The sequence below is a fragment of the Eulemur rufifrons genome, chromosome 2 (assembly GCF_041146395.1).
Source record: "Eulemur rufifrons isolate Redbay chromosome 2, OSU_ERuf_1, whole genome shotgun sequence".
In the NCBI taxonomy this organism is placed as follows: domain Eukaryota; kingdom Metazoa; phylum Chordata; class Mammalia; order Primates; family Lemuridae; genus Eulemur; species Eulemur rufifrons.
In genome coordinates this window covers 35,706,890-35,725,909 of record NC_090984.1, presented here as the reverse complement: position 1 = coordinate 35,725,909, position 19,020 = coordinate 35,706,890, and the positions used below count along the sequence as shown (strand labels likewise).

Genomic DNA, 19,020 nt, shown 5'->3' with positions numbered 1-19,020 from the left:
AGAAAGCAGTCTAATAAATTATGGTATAACACGTGAATTATGAAGTCATTATATTATGTGAAAGCAGAATATAGAGTAAATAGTAACTTACAGTATAACAACTCTATAAAAAGATATATACATGGAATAAGCTAAAATTTAAAAGAACACCTTAAGTGATAGGATTCTGGGTGATTTATAAGTAACTTTAAAAGTATATTTTAAAAATAATTTGGACTTCCAAATTGAACTAGAAAAAATACTATGATTTAAAACTTAATTTATCTGTGTCATGTTTTAAAAAAACTGGCTAAAGACCTGACTTTCGATGTCCTCTTTTTCTACATCTTCTATTGCTTCTGCCTCTATTAATTCATGAGCTCTCTTGTTCTCTTCTGCAGAAAGAAACTCCTTGGAATGCACATTTTCTTCTTCGTTTTCACCAAATTCTTCAGAGTCCTTTAGTTCGTCATTTCCATCTTGTTCATGTGCCTCTTGATTCTCCAATTCACAGTCCTTTTAATGGTAAGAAAATTTGGTACAACTAGAGGCAAAGTAGTGTAGGCTATCCACCAAACTTTTTTGGTAATTTACATCTCTAAATGTGTCAAATTTTATCTTATTTTGCTACTATTCCCAAAGCCAAAGCTCAATCATTTTACCTTACATATGAAGTGTCTTTAAAAATAAGAGGTCTAATACCAAGATCATAAAACCAGGAATTTGAGTTCTCAAATCTCTCACACTGAAATGCACACTAACTGAATTGCTACTAGAGATACGCTAAGTTCCAGTTATTTAATATTTACCAGGCCACATTCTAGAAGTTGACCAGAAGATATGGCTTCAAAGAAATGACTTGATTTCTCCATGTGCCCTAGGTTGATTTAAATTCAAAGACCCTAGAAGTCTCATGTATTAAAAAATGTTCATTTCTAATTAACAAAAAGGAACCCCCAAATGCTACATCAATGTCTGTTCTTGAAAAATATGCAAATAACTAATTTGAATGTATTTGTTGTGAAATCTATCACTGTGCCACAATGTCAGTTAGGCAGCAGAACATAGGCTGGAATCGAGTCTGTTTGCCCTTCAAAGTCTATGGATACACGGTACTTCAGTGGAATCAAAAATAGCAAACTGCTTAACTTTCTCTCTGATTAACTGTAGAGAAAGGGCTGAAAACAATAAACATTCTTTCCTCTTTTCCTATTCTTATAGTAAATCTATCAGATTTAAGAAAAGGTTTCTGGGTTAAAACGTGAAAAGGGCAGAGGCATGACTATTAATCATTCATAGCTGAACTGCAGTGAGGGAACAAAAATTTCTACTGAGGGAGGTGGGTACAGAGAAGGAATATGATTGGTTTGGGATGTGGAGTGTTTGGGGAGCGGGGCATCTCTGGTTTGACCAGCTTCCTCACTGTGTAAGCGGGGAACAATGGGGGCTGAAAATGGAGAAGGTGGTCCTATGACAGCAGAAGAATAGGTGCAAAAAAGATCAAAGGAAGTCACCAAAGGAACTTCACCTATTCTCAACATCAACTCTGACCAATCTCCTCACTTACACACATACAGAAGTACTTTCTAAACTATTCAGATATACAGGCAATAGGTGATATTATCCACCAACCACACCATGGCATAAATTCCAAAATTACCAACTCTGAGAGCCAAGGAAAATACATTCACTTAATTTTTATCAAAAACATCACATATGTTGATACTTCCAAAGTAAAATTAAAGAAACTAAAGATATATTTAAATAGGATTTTTAAAAAAGCTCTTTTGCTCTTTTAGATATTATGACCAGGTTTATTTAATAATAACACAAAGGCATCCTTTGCAGCACATATGAGAGACAATGCTATTATTCTTCTGAATAGGACATAGTTCCTTATAATATTTCAAATGACTAACATTTTTATGAACTGAAGAGCTGAAAGAAAGTTAGACATTTGAAAATTAAAAGATTTTTTACTAGTTCAATGTTTTTCCAGCTTATGGATAATTTTTGCTTAATCATACACTTACCAGTAAAGACAACTGAAGAAAATAAGAACAATGGAACAAACCTAATGGACAACATACAACAAGAATAACAGAATACCAAAACTGAAGAGCTCTTAAAGGCTCAAACAAAAGCTGATTACAGACATGCAATCATCAATTTTAATGGATCCCTAGGCAAATATTTCTTAAAATTATCTGATTTCAGGGTTAACTCCTCAACCACTTTTTTTCTCTCCATGCCTGGCCTTAAAGTGCAAGGTGCAAGGTGCAAGGTGTGGGCTGGGGGTGGGGAGGGTAGCAGAGATGGGTGGGTGGATGGACGTAAACTGACTTCATGGTGGAACACACAGACAACCAAACAATATGGACTAAATACACACAGAAAACAGAAGATGTGGGGTTGGTAAATGTATATAATTTAATAGGAACTATGCTCATTAAATAATTCCTGCAAATACAACAATATTGAAGACCTAACAATGAGAGAGATTACTTTTCATTAAAATGAAAACAAATAAAAAAACCCAACTACAATTAAAAATAATATGTTCTATATCTCTAGTATACAGAACTGCAACAGCACCAATTAAAATTACATACTTAATTTTTCTGACAGTTTTGAAGTATACTCCTTTTCAGCCAAAAAGGCCTGGCTTATTTATCTTTCAGGGCAAAACGAATTTCTTAATTTAATCTTACCAAGTAGCAACACAATAGCAATTTTCTCTCTCCATTTTAAAGTCTACATTAATCTAAGTTCTGTATATTATATATGAAAGCTAAATTTAATGAGCAGATAAAAAATAAATTACCAATATCCTTCATATGTTATCTTGTCCAGGAACTAACATATCAATTGTCTTGATACGTTCCCCAGGCACCTATGTCTTAGATTTCTACTTAGGTTCCTGGACAGAGAGATTATTATTTTTAGCTTTCTGTTTCATTTAACCAAAGAAAAAGCTATTTATTATATTTCTCATTTATGAGTTAATGAGATTGACAATATAGCATAAGTCTCTATCTTTATTTAACCTACATACTTCAGTGTCTGTTGTTCAAGTAAAATGTATAAAATTCATCATGCAAAATTCTAGGCTCAAAATAAACATCTTAGCCTGAGTAATCAACACTTTACCTTGACAAAATTATCATCTTCCACAGAAGCATCTCCGCTCAACTCATCTGCTTCTTGTTTTTTACCTGCGGAAGAAGAAAAATGGGCTAACAACCAATATTTTATTACTTTAAGAGCAAAAAACATTCAGAGTTTACCCTGCAGTATCACTCTCCACTCCCAAATCATCTGACAAAGCTAATGCCAACTGCTTATAAACCACCCGGTCACAGCTGTCCCAAACAAAAAAACCTTTATTAACAATGTCATGCTTTTTCAGTGTAATGCACTGTGTACATAATCCTACATACAAGCCCATCATCTTAACTGACTTGACATATATGTATACAGTTTTCTTTACACTGCTTTACACCTCCATCTTTAATTCTTTGAGAAGTTGCAGTACCTTTCAACAATATTTTACTAACTGAATATATAACCAGACACCTGATAGCTAAGTTCAAGACTTGTATCTCCCACAAGGTCCTATCTAAGTGCTCCTTTCAACAAGCTTTCTCTGAAATAAAAAACCCCACACTTTATCTCTGCCTTACAATCCATCAGTTGATTATATGTTGCCTTGTACTGTTTCAAATATATCTTGCCTTCTCATGTAGAGAAGAAATTCCTTAAGTACAGTGACTACTTTTATGCTAATTGTGTACTGCTCCAAAAGCCTAAATATAAAAAGTGCTAGTCACTTAACATAATGACTGATTTAACTGATCTAAGGCAAGTAGAAATTACTTCAGAGTGAAAACTCTTTAATAGCTTCTAGATAAACTACAGACATTCTCTGCTCAACCCTCTTCTTCAAAACTTTGCAAATCGGTGGTTGGAACTTTAAAAATGTTTTCCATGCTCTTTCCTAAGGCCAACTAATGAACTTTTCCTTTTGCCTGCTACAGGCGTGGACAGTGCTACTACTACCTCGCCCCAGCTTCAGTGACCCAGGGTACAGGGTTTAGATGCCAGCATAAACGTAAAAACAGTTAGAATACCTCCCTTTCCCTAGTCTCCCCACTACCCTCTATCTGTCATCTACTCCCAATTCTAAACCCATTCCATGAATAAATGATAAAAAGGGAAACCAGATATTAGTCTTTCCAGGTACATGAAAAATAAGATCAAGAGTAAGTATTTTTCTTTTTCCCAAGTAGTACCTGAAGGCTTATGAGAATCAAATGAGAGATGAAGCACAGAGCTTAGGGTGATGTTAATTTCCTATTTAGAATGTTGGTGTTTGCATTTAGGAAAAATAAATTTTTGGTTTACTATGCCCTTTGTAGATTAAAGCCTTGTATCTAATTTTACAATTATTGCCATCATTCTCTTTACTACCAAAGTTAATTTGTATATGAGAATTTCACACAACAATAAGAAAGCCTACCTGATTATTTTGCCCTAAAGTCTAAAATTAGAAGTTACTAAAAGGGCAACCACTAAGAAAGCCTATTCATCATAAAATGTTTATTAATTAAAGAGAAAAAAAGATGTTCCTTTCCTGAAAAAGGAAACCATACTATAGGAGAAACAGCTCATTAAATTCTTCTATCATATTTAAAGAGAGAAAAGTTACTATAAGAAAAAAAAAAACCCTTAAAGACGCTACCTTTTGGGAGAAAGAAACTTTTTTAAAACTTTCAAACCCATACACATGTACCACCAAATAAACTATACAGCAGAGCTTTTGGGGGAACCCCTTTAGATCAATCACAAATGCTATTTACTCTTTACAATTACAAACTACTTTACAATCTGCAAAGCACATTTTAAAAAAAAAAGCTCAATTGCATTTTTCAAGTGCCCTGTTGTACATGGGACAGGTTATCACAATTTTACAGAAAAGAAAACAAGGCTGAGAGGTTGAAGAGCTTGCCTAAAACTTGAAGATGGTGTTGTCAGCACTGGAAGCCAAAACTTCTCATTTCCAGTCCTAAAATTCTTTCCACTACATCTTATTATGACCTACTTAAAAGAGATTACTTTCGTAAGGAGTGGTTAATTAACTTAATTTAAAGATATTATCTTTGAAATGGCAGCCTTCAGCATAATGACAAACTACATATACTATGCAAACTCCATGATTAATTTCACTTGCTTTAGTTTACTTACAGGAAAATCAAATTACACTTCAGCAAAACAACACCAGCAGTCACTACTATGAAGTGGCTTCTATCCGGGCACTAGGATAAATTCTTTACACACATTAATGTACCTGTGTTTATTTATTTTATCCTCATGCCTACTCTGAAACAATTATCTCCATTTTACAAAAGAGGAAACTGAGGCTGAAAAATTAATCAGATTATAAAGGTAGTAAATGGCAATGTTTCAATTTAAACCCAGACCCATTTCCACTCCTTGAAACCATTAGATTTTTGAGGAGCTACAATGTGCTAGTTTAAAATATTGTTTTTTAGCATAAACAGAGGCTCCAAAAGCCACATCTACAAAATTTTAAAATGTGACACAGAGATTAAGTAACTTGCCCCATGACATATAGGCAACAAGAGGTAGAACTGGGTGTATAAAAAAGGCCTAACTTTGCTATTCCATCCTGTTTCTAATAGTCATCACACAAAAGCACTAGAGGTTGAATGTTATCAGCTTGTAAACTTATAAACTACTAGGACAAGATTTTCAAACAGTGATGAAACTAGAGCAATAAGCTGATAGATACACAGTGTTTGGGAAAACTTAGAATTTACACTAGCTTTGGACTGCTTTCATAATCTGTAACTTTGGGTTTGTTTTACACATGTTGAATTAGAAACTATATTGTAATTCCTTCTTCTTTTTTAAAGAGATGAGAGTCTATGTTGCTCAGGCTGGACTCCGGGGCCCAAGCAATCGTCCCACCTCAGCTTCCTGAGTACCTGGGACTACGGGCAAGTGTCACCATGCTTGGCTTGTAATAAAAAAAGTATTATCCCTCCCCCATAAAAAATAGAACTCATTTTTAAAAGCTAGGATGTTTATTATCCAGCCCAGAACCTAGTACAACACCACACTCAGCAGATACTTGAGCATTATATATTTCCTGACTGATAATGGAGTGAGTCCCAGGTTGGATGCCATTAATAATAGTAAAGAAGGTGTGGATTTCTATTTGGCCCTACTGGGACAAAGGTAAGAGGTGACATGGCAGTTAAACTAGTCTTCCGTGCAACTCCATCCTGTAAGAACTGTATACTCCTAATTTTAATAAGGCACAAACTACAATCTACGGGTCCCTAACTCTTGTGATGTCACAGATTAAGAATAACCAAATCACCCTTAAATTCCTAGAGCAACACTAGCTTCAGCATATTTTTGTACAATCAGTAACCATTTATATTTCTGTTACATTTAAGCTTGTGCTATCAAAGCTCCTGCAGCAAATTACTCAATCAACGAACAGTTTTCACCTCTCTGGTCCTTCAGGGAATCTAGCATGTGCCACAAAAATGTGAATTCACCAAAACGAAAGTAGCATGACTAGGATGAAGGAAGTAACTGAAAGTTTAATGTACACTAAAGCCTAACTTTCATGCTTTGAGAAACAAAACTAGAAAATAAATCAGGTAGTAAACATAATCTGAATAACAAAATAAAAAAATGGAAGCAAAATTAATCTATCACACGCTAAACTATTATAGTAACATATGGCTATTTTGAAATTACATAAAATACACTAAAATATTCTTTGCATGATTTTAGGGTCTGAAGTAAAATGAAAAAGTAAAAATGTATATTGCCAAAGGAAGACAATGCTAAGAACACCTCCTGATCTATGCGACATAAATCTGTATGCAACATACAGGTCCACAAATTCTCATGGAAACACTTGGAGCCAGGTATGTTTTAGAATTCAGAATTTTCAGATTTTAGAAGAGTAAGATGGTGCACATACCATTTATCAAGTTTACCCTACCTGCAGCTTCTAAACAGTATATCACAGTCATAGAAATATTTGTGCAATGAAATATATGCATATTTGCATCAAATAGGATAAATCAAGACTACAAATAGCCTCACTTTTGCCACCAAACTTAAGAAAAAAACTTTCAGTTTCCAGGACTTTTTGTATTTCAGAATTACGAATAAAGGATTTGGGATCCTAAATCGGTTTACTCCTTCAAAAGCAAACTGGTCCCTATTAAGGGTTTGCAATTTTTTTCCAGGTTCAGAAATACCTCCAAAACAAAAACGAGACCCTCCCTCCCCCCCCCAAAAAGCGCAATTAATAAGTAGATCTTAACGTAATTTTGCCAAAATATTTTGTGGCTGAGTAACTTTCCCCCTTAAACATTCAGAGAAGCTACTATAGAACGTAAAAAAATGCTTAGTCATAAAATTTCTGTCGGAAAAGAGGGGACGATTGAGCGGATAAGCCAAACTGAACAACATTAATGTTTCCAGCAACAACTCCCCAACTGCATGCAGTACCTTAAAATAACCATAAATTATACCTTGCATTAATTGTTTGCATGTGTTTTAGTATCTCTTCTATTAAACCGATATTTTACTAATGAAATAATTTTTCTAAAAGACCTTATACATTTTCTTAAACACAGCAGTGGTCCATTTTTTAAAAAATCTACTACAAAGAATTCACACTCATTATAACAACTCTGAAAAATACCAAAAGTATTTTTTTAATCCTTTAAATTTATCACCTAAAGATAACCAGAATAAACATTTCTGGTGTGCTCATGCACACACATACACATAACTTTAAAAGGCAGCAAAAATTTAACTGGGTTCTTAATGGGTTACCTTTATATTCTGTCAACAAAAATAAAACAGCCCTACTTAACTCACGGCGCTGTTGTGAGAATCAAATAAAGCAATATGGAAGTAGTTTCGAAAATTGTAAAGTACATAAAACAATTTGGAAACTGACCAGTAGAAAGAGGACGAATGAAAATGATGCCAAGTTTCAAGCTTTGGTCTAGGGCAGTCAGTGGTTCTTAACTCCAGCTGCATAAGAGAATAACTTGGGAAGCTTCCAGAAAATATATGCAGATGCCCAGGCCCCCAACACAGCATCTGAAACCAACTCTCTGGGGAGTGAAAGCATGCTATGCATATTTTTTTAAAACTCAAATGACTCTAATGCAGAGTGTAGACTTTCATGCAGGTGTAGAACCACTAAGATGACTGAGTGTATCTAAAGAAATCAGAGTGAGAAGAATATAGGAGAAAGGTTATTGTTTTCAGATTCTTCAGACTAGAGAAAATTTCAATTCTATCTGCCTTTAACAAAATACCATGTATGGTGTGAATCTATTTTAGTTGTTGAAAAGGGTAGGGGGACCTTAAATATAAACCTCCTGTGAGTACTTGCACACATACCTACACACCATAGATCATCAAAACGTTACCCATGATAAATTCATTCAAGGTGGGGAGATTATGAGCAATGTTCATTTTGTACTTTTCTGGATTGCCTACTTTTTAAAAATGAAAACGTTTCACTTTTATAATCTGGGAAACAATACTGTAAAGCCATAATTAAACTACTACTCCAGTATACTAGCTAGGGCTGCCATGTAAGACTACTCAAGTGATGGAGTTTATGATGTAAACCGATAAATCCTGGAATTATACAACATTGAGCCTCTTTTACTGCAATATGTCAATAGAGAACAGTTGATCAAATAAGTCAATAAATTCCACCCTTAAATTCTAAGCCATTGTTCAACTTCTTCATTAAAATCTTTTCTGATGCCATCAATAATGATTTTTTGTCCAATTCCTGCAAAATTAGCATGCCTCTAATTCAGAATATCTAGAAAATGACTGACTTGGGAGAAGCACATTGTCTTAAAGTACTAGAAAATTTTACCTATCTCCCCACAAGGATCCTTGCCACACATCATGTTTGATACTATAAAACAGTTTAAAAATTACAAAAGTATTTTTGCGATAAACACAATCCACCATATACAACTACGTAAGACAAATGCAGATTTAATGGTTAAGATAAAAGGGCTGATTTTATGAAATGTAAATGACACATACAAACTTTGAGGGTGAACAATATTCCAGCAAAAGTTACGAGGCTTTCCAACACAGCAACAACTTGGGAAGGAATAAAAGGGTGACACAATAATTCATGTGTTCTAAAAGTAAGTATACTTTACACATCAGTATGTAAACATAAGCCACTAGTGCTCTTGAGAGAGGCACCTTAAAAAGAAAGGTAGTAAAGACTGTTAATCCATGATGTATGTGCTTCTTACAAAGAGATGTGCAATTAAAATAGGCACCCAAAGAGATATTTTTAAAAGCAGTTGTTAAGAAAGCCAACACTGCATTCATGAGATACCAAAAAAGAAAAAAGACTGAAAGACAACAAATGACCCTCAGTACCCATTCAACAAATATTTTTTGAGCACTTACTAAGCGTCATGCTCCATGCTAGGCACTACAGAGACAAAGGCAAATAAGACTGTATCCTGCCCTTTACAAAGCTTCCAACCCACAGGGTTCCCAAGAAATATCTAATGACAATTCTATGTCCAAAGTCCTCCTCAATGCTACAGTTCCGATTAAAATGTTCCCTAACATCTGAACAAACTTCAGTTGAAAAAAAAATGAACAGGCAAGAATTATAGTACATTATGATACTGTATAAGAAATGTTTTATGTCATTGCTTACTATATTGCCCTATTTGACTGATATAAATTTTAGAAAGCTTTATAGAATAAACATGAAATTAATTATAAACATACAGTTTACAGTATTTTCCACAAAAAATTAGACATCAACTGTTTGGTCAAACCTACAACCCCAAATTATACTTGTTTATATAGGAGAAAAAACAGATTTTATATAGCACTTTAAATCTTTTTAAAGCCAGCATGTATCACAAATTAGTTTCAACGCTGGTAAGTACTGCATTATATATAATTCTGAACACTGAGTTAATTAACCACATAACTTTTGCTGAAGTTTATAGGTGACTTTAAAGGTTGAAAATCTAAAAGAAAATGATAGGCCATTGTCAGCAGAACCAAAAGATTTTATAATCTCTAAAACAAGTTAATGAGGAGTTAGCTCTACCTGTTCAACTACTTTCTTAACACACACCCAATTAATATGACAGTAAATCTAAATGGGTGAAGCTTTCTTCTAGGTTACTTACTTAAAAGTTCATAGCAAAGAGTGTAAAAAAGACTCAGGAGAACCAAACTAAGACACAAACTGTTCCACTATGTTAACTACATGTAAACAGATTTTATACACATGTTAATTATAAATCTCAGACCCACTATCATATTATCAACATTTACTAACAAGTTTGTGCTTGCAATAACTTCATTTTTAAAAAACTCTACAATAAACTTAAGAATGTAGGTTCCTTTTCCACTGTCTAAACACAATCATTTTAACATAGAAAAATTTTTAAAGAATTATTATAGGCCGGGCGCGGTGGCTCACGCCTGTAATCCTAGCACTCTGGGAGGCCGAGGCGGGTGGATCGCTCGAGGTCAGGAGTTCAAGACCAGCCTGAGCAAGAGCGAGACCCCGTCTCTACTAAAAATAGAAAGAAATTATATGGACAACTAAAATATATATATACAAAAAATTAGCCGGGCATGGTGGCGCATGCCTGTAGTCCCAGCTACTCGGGAGGCTGAGGCAGTAGGATCGCTTAAGCCCAGGAGTTTGAGGTTGCTGTGAGCTAGACTGACGCCACGGCACTCACTCTAGCCTGGGCAACAGAGTGAGACTCTGTCTCAAAAAAAAAAAAAAAAAAAAAGAATTATTATAGTTACCCTACATTTATTTTATAAGAGAATAATTTTAGTGTTTCACTTAATTTTTCCAGACCTATGAAGCTTCTCTCTTGCTTTCTTAACATCGTGTAACTTTTACTTGTTACCTTAAAATTATCATAAGAATTATTTCTTTTCCTGACAAATAACATATGGCTATTTTGAAATTACATAAAATACACTAAAATGTGCTTTGCATGATTTTAGGGTCTAAAGTAAAATGACAAAGTAAAAATGTACACACTAAAGGAAGACAATCCTAGAAATGCCTCCTTATTGATGCAACATAAATTTGTACAGGTCCACAAATTCTTGTTGAAACCCTTGGACCCAGATACGTTGTGGTTTACTGATGCCTACATAACTGCCTCTAAGTAATCCTTCTTTGCTCTTTTCCTTTTCTAATGAATTGTGTTGAAGAATAACTATATTGATTGAGTGCCTATGAGCTTTCCTGTTCCTTCCTTAGATATCTATGTTAGTTAAATAGAAACCATTTTCTTCTCTCGATTCTGGCTATATATAATTAAATCTCAGAACTAAAAGAGCCTTACAGATGAACTAGTAAAGTTTTCCAATTTTACAAAAGAGGAAACAGACTCATTGAGGAAAAGTGGCATGACCAAGATAAAATTATTTTCAAGGTAGATACCAATAAGTAAAATATGATCCGGCAGAAAAGAACTTAATGTAGTAATTCAGTAGACTGAAAAACTGATATCACATTAAAGCAATATTTAATTCTTTATGTCCTTGGTTTTAAAAATCTGTTAATTATTGATATTTTAACAAGTTTCCCTATTCAAATTTGATTTCTAAAAGTTATCCTTTAAATTTTTAATTTAAAATAATCTTATTGATAAGCACCTTAATTGTAAATTAATTTGAACTGGTTCAGAGCTAGAGATTTACATTATGTTCTTTGTAGTTCATAGCATTTTCATAACAATCATAGATGGAATTCAAGGAGACTAGAGCTATTTGTCCTGCAGATCCTGGAGTGAGGCTCAAACTACTCAGTAGTCAGCTACAGACAAATATTAAGTGTTACAACTTCTAACTAAAGACCTTAAGGCACCTTAACATCAGAGTTACAAAATAAAGTTCAAGTACCTTTATAATCCATATAAAAGAAAAAATTAACATACTGATAAAAATGTTTATTTTAAATGTACTGAAAAACTCCTTAAATTTTATATTGCTGAAATTATTCCTGAGTAACATAAATGAAGTTCTTAATCAAAACTGAAAAAAACATATATAGAGAAATTAAAGGTAGGTGAAAACTGAATAAATCAAATAAAGTTTACTTTAAATGCTAAAATCATTAATTGTCAATTCAAATAACTTGGGACTACGATTAATACATAGCATATGTCAAACTATCACAATATGCTATGTAAATGATATGAATCAAAACCACTACAAGAACCAGAGTTAATGCCTGATACACTTATTTCTGAATTTTTATGCTTCTTCATTTAGAAATAGCCTCTGGTTTGTCAGAAGTCTTCTCAGGACAAGCTTCTTTAGACATGGGAAATACATCTGTCAAAGTGATACAAATGTATTTCCCAACATGATAGACCCAGTCAGAGTTACATTATAAGCTACAGACCTTCAAGATAACTTTCTTACTCCTTTAAACTCCATCTCCCTCTCTCCCAGGGACTGCTTCTTGGCCCTTCACAATTTCCTTTGGCAACTATGAAGACTCAAAATAGTGAGCTGGCCTGGTCCTTAGACCCAGGGCACTTACATTCAAAATTAAATATTCCCTTCTTTTCAAGATTAATCCATTCGATCACTTTATTCTAGCTGCAATCATTTGATGGTTGAAGTAGCAACTGGATCACTTAGAGCAGCAAAGAAAATTAGATTACAAAGAAATGCTGCAGCTGTCCGTGGCATACTCTGACAGAAAATTGTAAGTAGGTACCAGAATCCAGATACATGGTATGTCCACCCTCTACCACTAGCCTTACAGGAGGGAGAAATTTGCAACTATTCAAATAAAGATTTCACTCACCAGAAGCTATTAAAAATATGTAAGTCCCATTTACATTGTCAAACTGCTCATTTAAAACCACTTTTAGCTATTGACTAAATCACCATATTCTGGAAATACATTCTGGCTTAGTTTAAAAGTTACAAAATAAAAATCTGTAGCATCCCTATAACTTAAAACTTTTTTTTTTTAGCTAACTAACGATGGATTTTTTCCCCCTACTGTGTTAGTATGATTGGTGAGGTCTTTTTGAATTTCACTGAAAATTAAAATGTATAATGGCATAAATGCAAATTAAGTTCACTAAGTCAAACAAAGTACTAAATATGAAGGTTACAGAATTTTAATATACTAGAGAAAATAGCAAGGAGCCAAGGTGAAAGATTTGGTAGGAATTCCATCAATACTCTGCCAATTGTGGGGCAAGGTAGACATGTATTAAACTGTACTTTATTCTTCAGGTCTTCACACTATGAAGGATTGTTATACAACTTGACTTTAATTTTTTCGGATGCAGTAAAGAACTGTTCTCACTTTCTGGTCAGCTTCAGCCGAATCTTAAGGGCTACAAGTCACCCAGAACCTGGCAGCAGTAACTTTTCTTCCTTGACCCAAGAAGGCAGAGTGCCAGAGGGAAATAGCAAAGAGTAGCACTATATAAACAGGGCAAGTGGCACAAGAGCAGAGGCAAGTTATATAACCAAAATATATTTTAAAATATGTTCATAACTCGTAACAACCTTTGCCTTTGGTTGGTTTCTTGTTTGGAGTATCAGTTGAAACAGTTAATTCAATATTATCTGGATCGCCTCCTTCCTCTTCAATAGCCTACATTAGAAAGAGAAGTTAATATGCTACACAATCTATCTAAACTTATTTTATAAAAACGAAATGAAAAAAAAATTAGCAAACCTCAAGCCTCAAGACATTTAGAATGGCCAGTCATTTCATAAACCGACTTCAAAAAAGAGCAATTAAACTACACGAAAGAGTGCGAGAAACTCAGGGGGGAAATCGTTAGGTATCAAAATCACATGGAATTTTAAATTCTACCCAGTCGAGATAATTAAATATCACATATTATCATACTGAACAAAAATCTAAATGCTCTATTGCAGAAAAGTTGCAAGCTACTAAAGTAAATAGCGAAAAAGAGTTTTCCTAATTTCTGTAATGCAAACTTACTGCTACTCTACTACAATTCCAACACTCACTCAAACCTGAAAGCTAATCAGGGATGAAAAAGCAGATTATTGTGCTGATGCAAAAACTAAAAGCACAGTGGAAAACAAAACCTCTCTTACCCACCCATCAACTCCCATTACCAATTCCCCCCAAGATGGGGAGGAAACGGTTGGACACAATTAAACGGTAACTTCACAGAAGTCACCAAAGTAACCATTCCCACCGAGGCCAAGAAATGCACGCGCTCACCATGGCTAAAGACTGAGGACCGAGCGCCTCCCAGGTCTCCACGATCGCCCTTGGGAGGCCGCGCCCGCCGTCCGCAACCCTCGCAGCCTGGCGGAGACGTCCCGGGGAAGGCGGGGGCACGCCCGGCTGCGGAGGCCGGTCCTGGGCGGCTCGCGGGCTACTCTCAGGCCCTACCCGGCCCGCGGGGGCGGGGGCGCCGCGGGAGGGTCCTCGGCCTCCACGCGCAGGCGGACGCCTCTGGGGTCGGCCCCACCACGCCGCCCCGCGGGGCCGGGAGGCTGCAGGCGGCCGGGGGCTGCGGAGGAAGAGGGGCGCCGAGGCGCGGCCTAAGCTCCCCTTCCTGGACCTCGCCTGGCCTCACCTGCTTGAGTCGGGAGACAAGCACAGTCTTGACTCCGGTGATGTCTAAGTTCCGCCGCTTCAGCTCGGACTTGAGATCGATGACCCGCAGATCGGTGATCTTTTTACCTTCCGCCTGACCCGAGGCGGCCGAGGCTGCCACAGCACCGGTAGCGGCAGCCATCTTAGAAGAGCAGCGCGCTGCCGAGGCAGCGAGTGGGCTGCAGGGCGGCGGCAGCAGCGCCAACTTCCACCCAGGCCTCGGCGGCCGGCGGCGCCGCGCAGCGCTGCGCACAATGAGCGGCTGGCCCCGCCCCCGGTCCGCCACCCTAGCGCAACCTGCAGCCGCAGCCAGCACCCGGATGACGGGTGCGCGTGCGCACTCGCGCGGGGGACGGCCACTACGTGCTCCGCCGACCCGGCCGTGGCCACCTGGGCGGTGCGACCCCAGGCGTGTACTGGGAAGTCGGGCGCGTCCAACCGCACCAACGTCCGCGGCGTTGCCGTTCCCTTGCCGCTTTATTGGCCATTTCCTTGCAGCGTCTCGAGTCTTGAGCAACAACGGTGTGCTGGGCACTACACAGCATAGGTGGTTCGCGCGTTACTCAACACAAACCAAGGGGGCGCGTGCGAGGGTGCGCCGAGCCTTTCCCTGGGAAATACTTGATCAGTTCAGCTGAATAATCAAAAAAAATGCGGCTAGTGTGCACTATTGAACTAGGTTCCCTGAGTTCCAGTCAAAAGGCCTCAAAGAGATCCTGCGGCTGTGAGTCCAGAGAATATAAAGCGCTGGCCTTTGTGACATGCCCCACTGGCTGTCTCAGGAGAAAATGTCATGCCTTTGGCCCATGGAAGCTTAGTTTATTCTAGGGCTGCCCCTCCCCTTTGAAAAACAAGAAAACTTCCCCTTCATATTGACCTGGATTTGCCATCCTCCTTGGTGAAGCTGATGGCTCAACATGAAATTGGTCACTGAATGAGGAAACTAGTTTATAAGTACTTGTTGCCATTATCATAGACCGTGTTCACTGTTTTGCCCCCCAAATTTGGGATTCCAAGAACAGTGATCATCATCTTATGGAGGACCACACTGTATAAGTGAGTACCTATTTGTAATTTTAGCCTGTATTATTAATCGTCAAAGCATAAGCACTTATGAACTGAAACTATTCTATAAATTACGTAAACTGATTATGATGCACAATTAACTATACTGGCCTTTTCTGGTTTTTAAAACTTAAATTCATGAGGTCTGACTCACTTTAGGTTACTTTTTCTGTTTGAGTAGCTCAAAAGGAGGAAGACTGGACATTATAAAATAATGCCTGACATTTGGGTAGTTCTTTACAGTTTACAGGGCACTTTGACATACAATAACTCCCTTAATCCTTCCCAACTCTATGAGGTAAATCTCTGTTAGGCTTAGAGAGATTAAATGACTTGTCCATGTTCACAAAGCTGGTATGTGGCAGAGCTGTGCTCAAATCCTGGCCTCCTGATTCCAAATCCAGCTCTGTTTCTACTGCAACGTTGATTTCACAATTGTAGAATTTTAGAATTCAAAGGCTCCTTAGAAATGTTCTGGCCCAATCCTCTTTTGTTTTTATAGATGGAGATTTTAAGAGATTTACCTAGGGGCCCACAACTGATTATTGCCTGCATTTGTACTAAACCTCAGATCTTGCAGGACATGGAGGCATGCACTTATAATCTCAGCCACTCAGGAAGCTGAGGTGGGAGAATCACTTGACTTAGGAGTTAAGATGCCAGCCTGGGCAACATATTGAGATCTCATCTCTTAGGAAAAGGAAGAAAAGTAAAAGAGAAAAATAATAAACTTCAGATCTCAGTCCAGTGTCTTTCCCACTCAGCCATCCTCTTCTTACCTTCTGTGGACACTTTTAAAAAAGAATTACACTAACCAAAAACTAACCGTGTACTTAGTGGGAATGAATTTATATTGGGTGCCTTCTTTAAAACAAACAAAAATCTAATAATGGAGTTATCTTAAAATGGAAATCTGTGCTCTCTGATGTGATACACTTGAAAAGGACACAACATCACTTGCAAAATGTCAGGAATGTTTAACCTGAATCTGATTGTGGGAAAACTATCAGGCAACTCCAGTTGTAGGACAAAGTAACTGTTCAGGACTGTTGAAAAGAGCAATATTGTGAAAATAAAAGTAATAGAGCTGTTCTAGGATAAAGACGACTAAAGAGACATGACAGCTAAATTGTGTCTCTGATTGTTGTTTGGATCCTGGATCAAAGAGCAAAAAAGTTAGACCTTTTCTTGCTTAGGCTGGCAAAAAAATTTAAAAAAAGGTGGGCGGGGGGGGGGGAACGAGCAAAAAAGCTACTAAAAGAACAAGTGGGAAATTTGGGACAATTGAGAAATTTGATTTATATTAGATTGTGTGATTGCACCAATGTGTACAAATACCTGGAGTGTGATATGGTTGTGTAGAATGTCTCAGTTTTTAGGAGACACATGCTGGGGTTCTTAGAGAGGTAGTATCATTTTGTCTGCAATTTACCTGTAAATGTTTAAGAGAAAGAGAAAGCCAATGTGGCATATGTTATAAATCACTAAAGTAAATATAGCAAAATTTTAATAATTAGAAAAACAAATGTGGCAAAATATTAATTAGAAAATCTACGTGAAGGGTATAATATTGTGCACTGTATACTGTTTAAACTTTTTATTATGAGGCTGAGACAGGAGGATGGCTTAAGCCCAGCAGTTTGAGGTTGCAGTGAGCTATGGTGATGCCACTGCACTCTAGCTGGGGCAACAGAGCAAGATTCTGTCTCCAAAAAAAAAGTAGCCAGCGTGGTGGAGTGCACCTGTAGTCCCAGCTACTCAGGAGGCTAAGGTGGCAGAATCACTTGAGCTCAGGAGTTCAATGTTGCAGTGAACTATGATTGTGCCACTGCATTCCAGACTGGGCAACAGAACAAGACCCTGATTATCAAAAAAAAAAAAAAAAAGAAGTCAATAACTAGTCCAAGGGTATATTGAAAGTTTGTGAAAGATCCAGAATGATTCCAAATCTGTTGTATTTTTAAATTATAACCTCTTGTTTTCTATCAAAGTTTATTTGGATCCCCAAAGAGATTTTTCTTCTAATGCTAAGCCCCAGTTTACACTGTTCACTCCATTTTTAGGGGAAGAACTTAAACTGCTTACCATCTTCCTGTCCAACATCATTGTTCCTTACCCCTACCTTCAAATAGGCTTTTAAACATTTCTTATCTTGAAACATCTTTACTTGATCCAGCTATTTCCTGTTGGCAACAGTTGCATTATTGTGTCCTTCTCCTAATGAAAAGTGCATAGCTTCTGGTAATGACAGAGGAGGTAAATCAGATAGATACCCCTCCAAAGATAACAAAAATGCTTGACCAAGTATTTTTAAAATCTTTTTAAAACATCAAAATCATCAAAGAACTAACAAGATAGTGACAAATTCCTAGGCCAAAATTTGATAGAAGACTGAAATCTAGAGAGATGAGCCCACCATTTGAGGTAAGAGGAGGTACTTGCTAGTGCTGAAAGGCTGCTGAGATATTAGGCACCACTTTCAAGTGATTTGAGGGACAAAAAGTATAAAAGTTGAAGTCCATGGTCTTCTAAAGGAAGAGGGTTTAACTTTGGGACACTAAAAGACTGCCCTCTAGAAGAAAAGATGAACTTAAAGTAAGGAAACCCTCACGTGGACTGCCGCCCTGCTTGACACCATGCTAACGACATGAAGTCAAGTCTCAATGCATGTCACGTTAGGGCCACTGTTACCCTGGCAGAAGCGAATGTAAATTACTCCTGAAGGAGATACAAAACATAGTACCTATGTCCACAAATTGTTCCTACATATATTTTTTAAATTAGGGGTCTAGCGTTCAATCAAGCTTACAAGAAGGCAAGATTCTGTGCATGGAAACTAGCACAAACAACAGACAACAGAAACAGGCCCTCGGTTTTCTGAATAATAGAATTACGAGACACAGATTATGAACAAGCAAATAACTAAAACTGGGGGGAAAAAAGAAAAAAAGTAAAGAACTTTAAATTAAAGTACCATTGCAGATTTGAGAAAGAATCAAGTAGAAATTCTGGAACTAAAAAATGATATAAATAAAACTAAGAAATTAGTGAATGGGTATTTCAGTAGGTTAGACAGAGCTGAGGAGAAAATCAGTGAGCTGGAGGATGGGTCAGAAAAAACTATGAACCATGAATGAACCATGGAAAGGCAGAAAGGTGCAAAGTATAGAAGAAAGGATATTAGTCAGGGTCTTGGCAGGAAAGAGCTTGCAAACTCAAATTGAATAATCTAAGAAAAGTTTAATAATGGGATT

The 19,020-nt window shown here is 36.9% G+C and overlaps 1 protein-coding gene across 5 annotated transcripts in view; it reads right to left on the bottom strand.

Moving 5' to 3' along the window:
- The window catches only part of SLTM (SAFB like transcription modulator), a 43,077-nt gene extending 28,120 nt beyond the window's left edge, over positions 1-14,957 (bottom strand). For 2 of the 5 annotated variants that reach the window (XM_069483364.1, XM_069483374.1), the window contains exons 1-4: positions 14,682-14,957; positions 13,627-13,714; positions 3,130-3,194; positions 298-495 (exon numbers count right to left, since the gene is read on the bottom strand). In XM_069483364.1, the coding sequence (XP_069339465.1) occupies positions 298-495; positions 3,130-3,194; positions 13,627-13,714; positions 14,682-14,843 (513 nt within the window). In that variant the 5' untranslated portion in view covers positions 14,844-14,957. The remainder of the gene's footprint in view (positions 1-297; positions 496-3,129; positions 3,195-13,626; positions 13,715-14,681) is intronic. The other 3 variants (XM_069483383.1, XM_069483399.1, XM_069483390.1) reach the window with 2 other exon arrangements.
- Between the last annotated feature and the right edge of the window lie 4,063 nt (positions 14,958-19,020).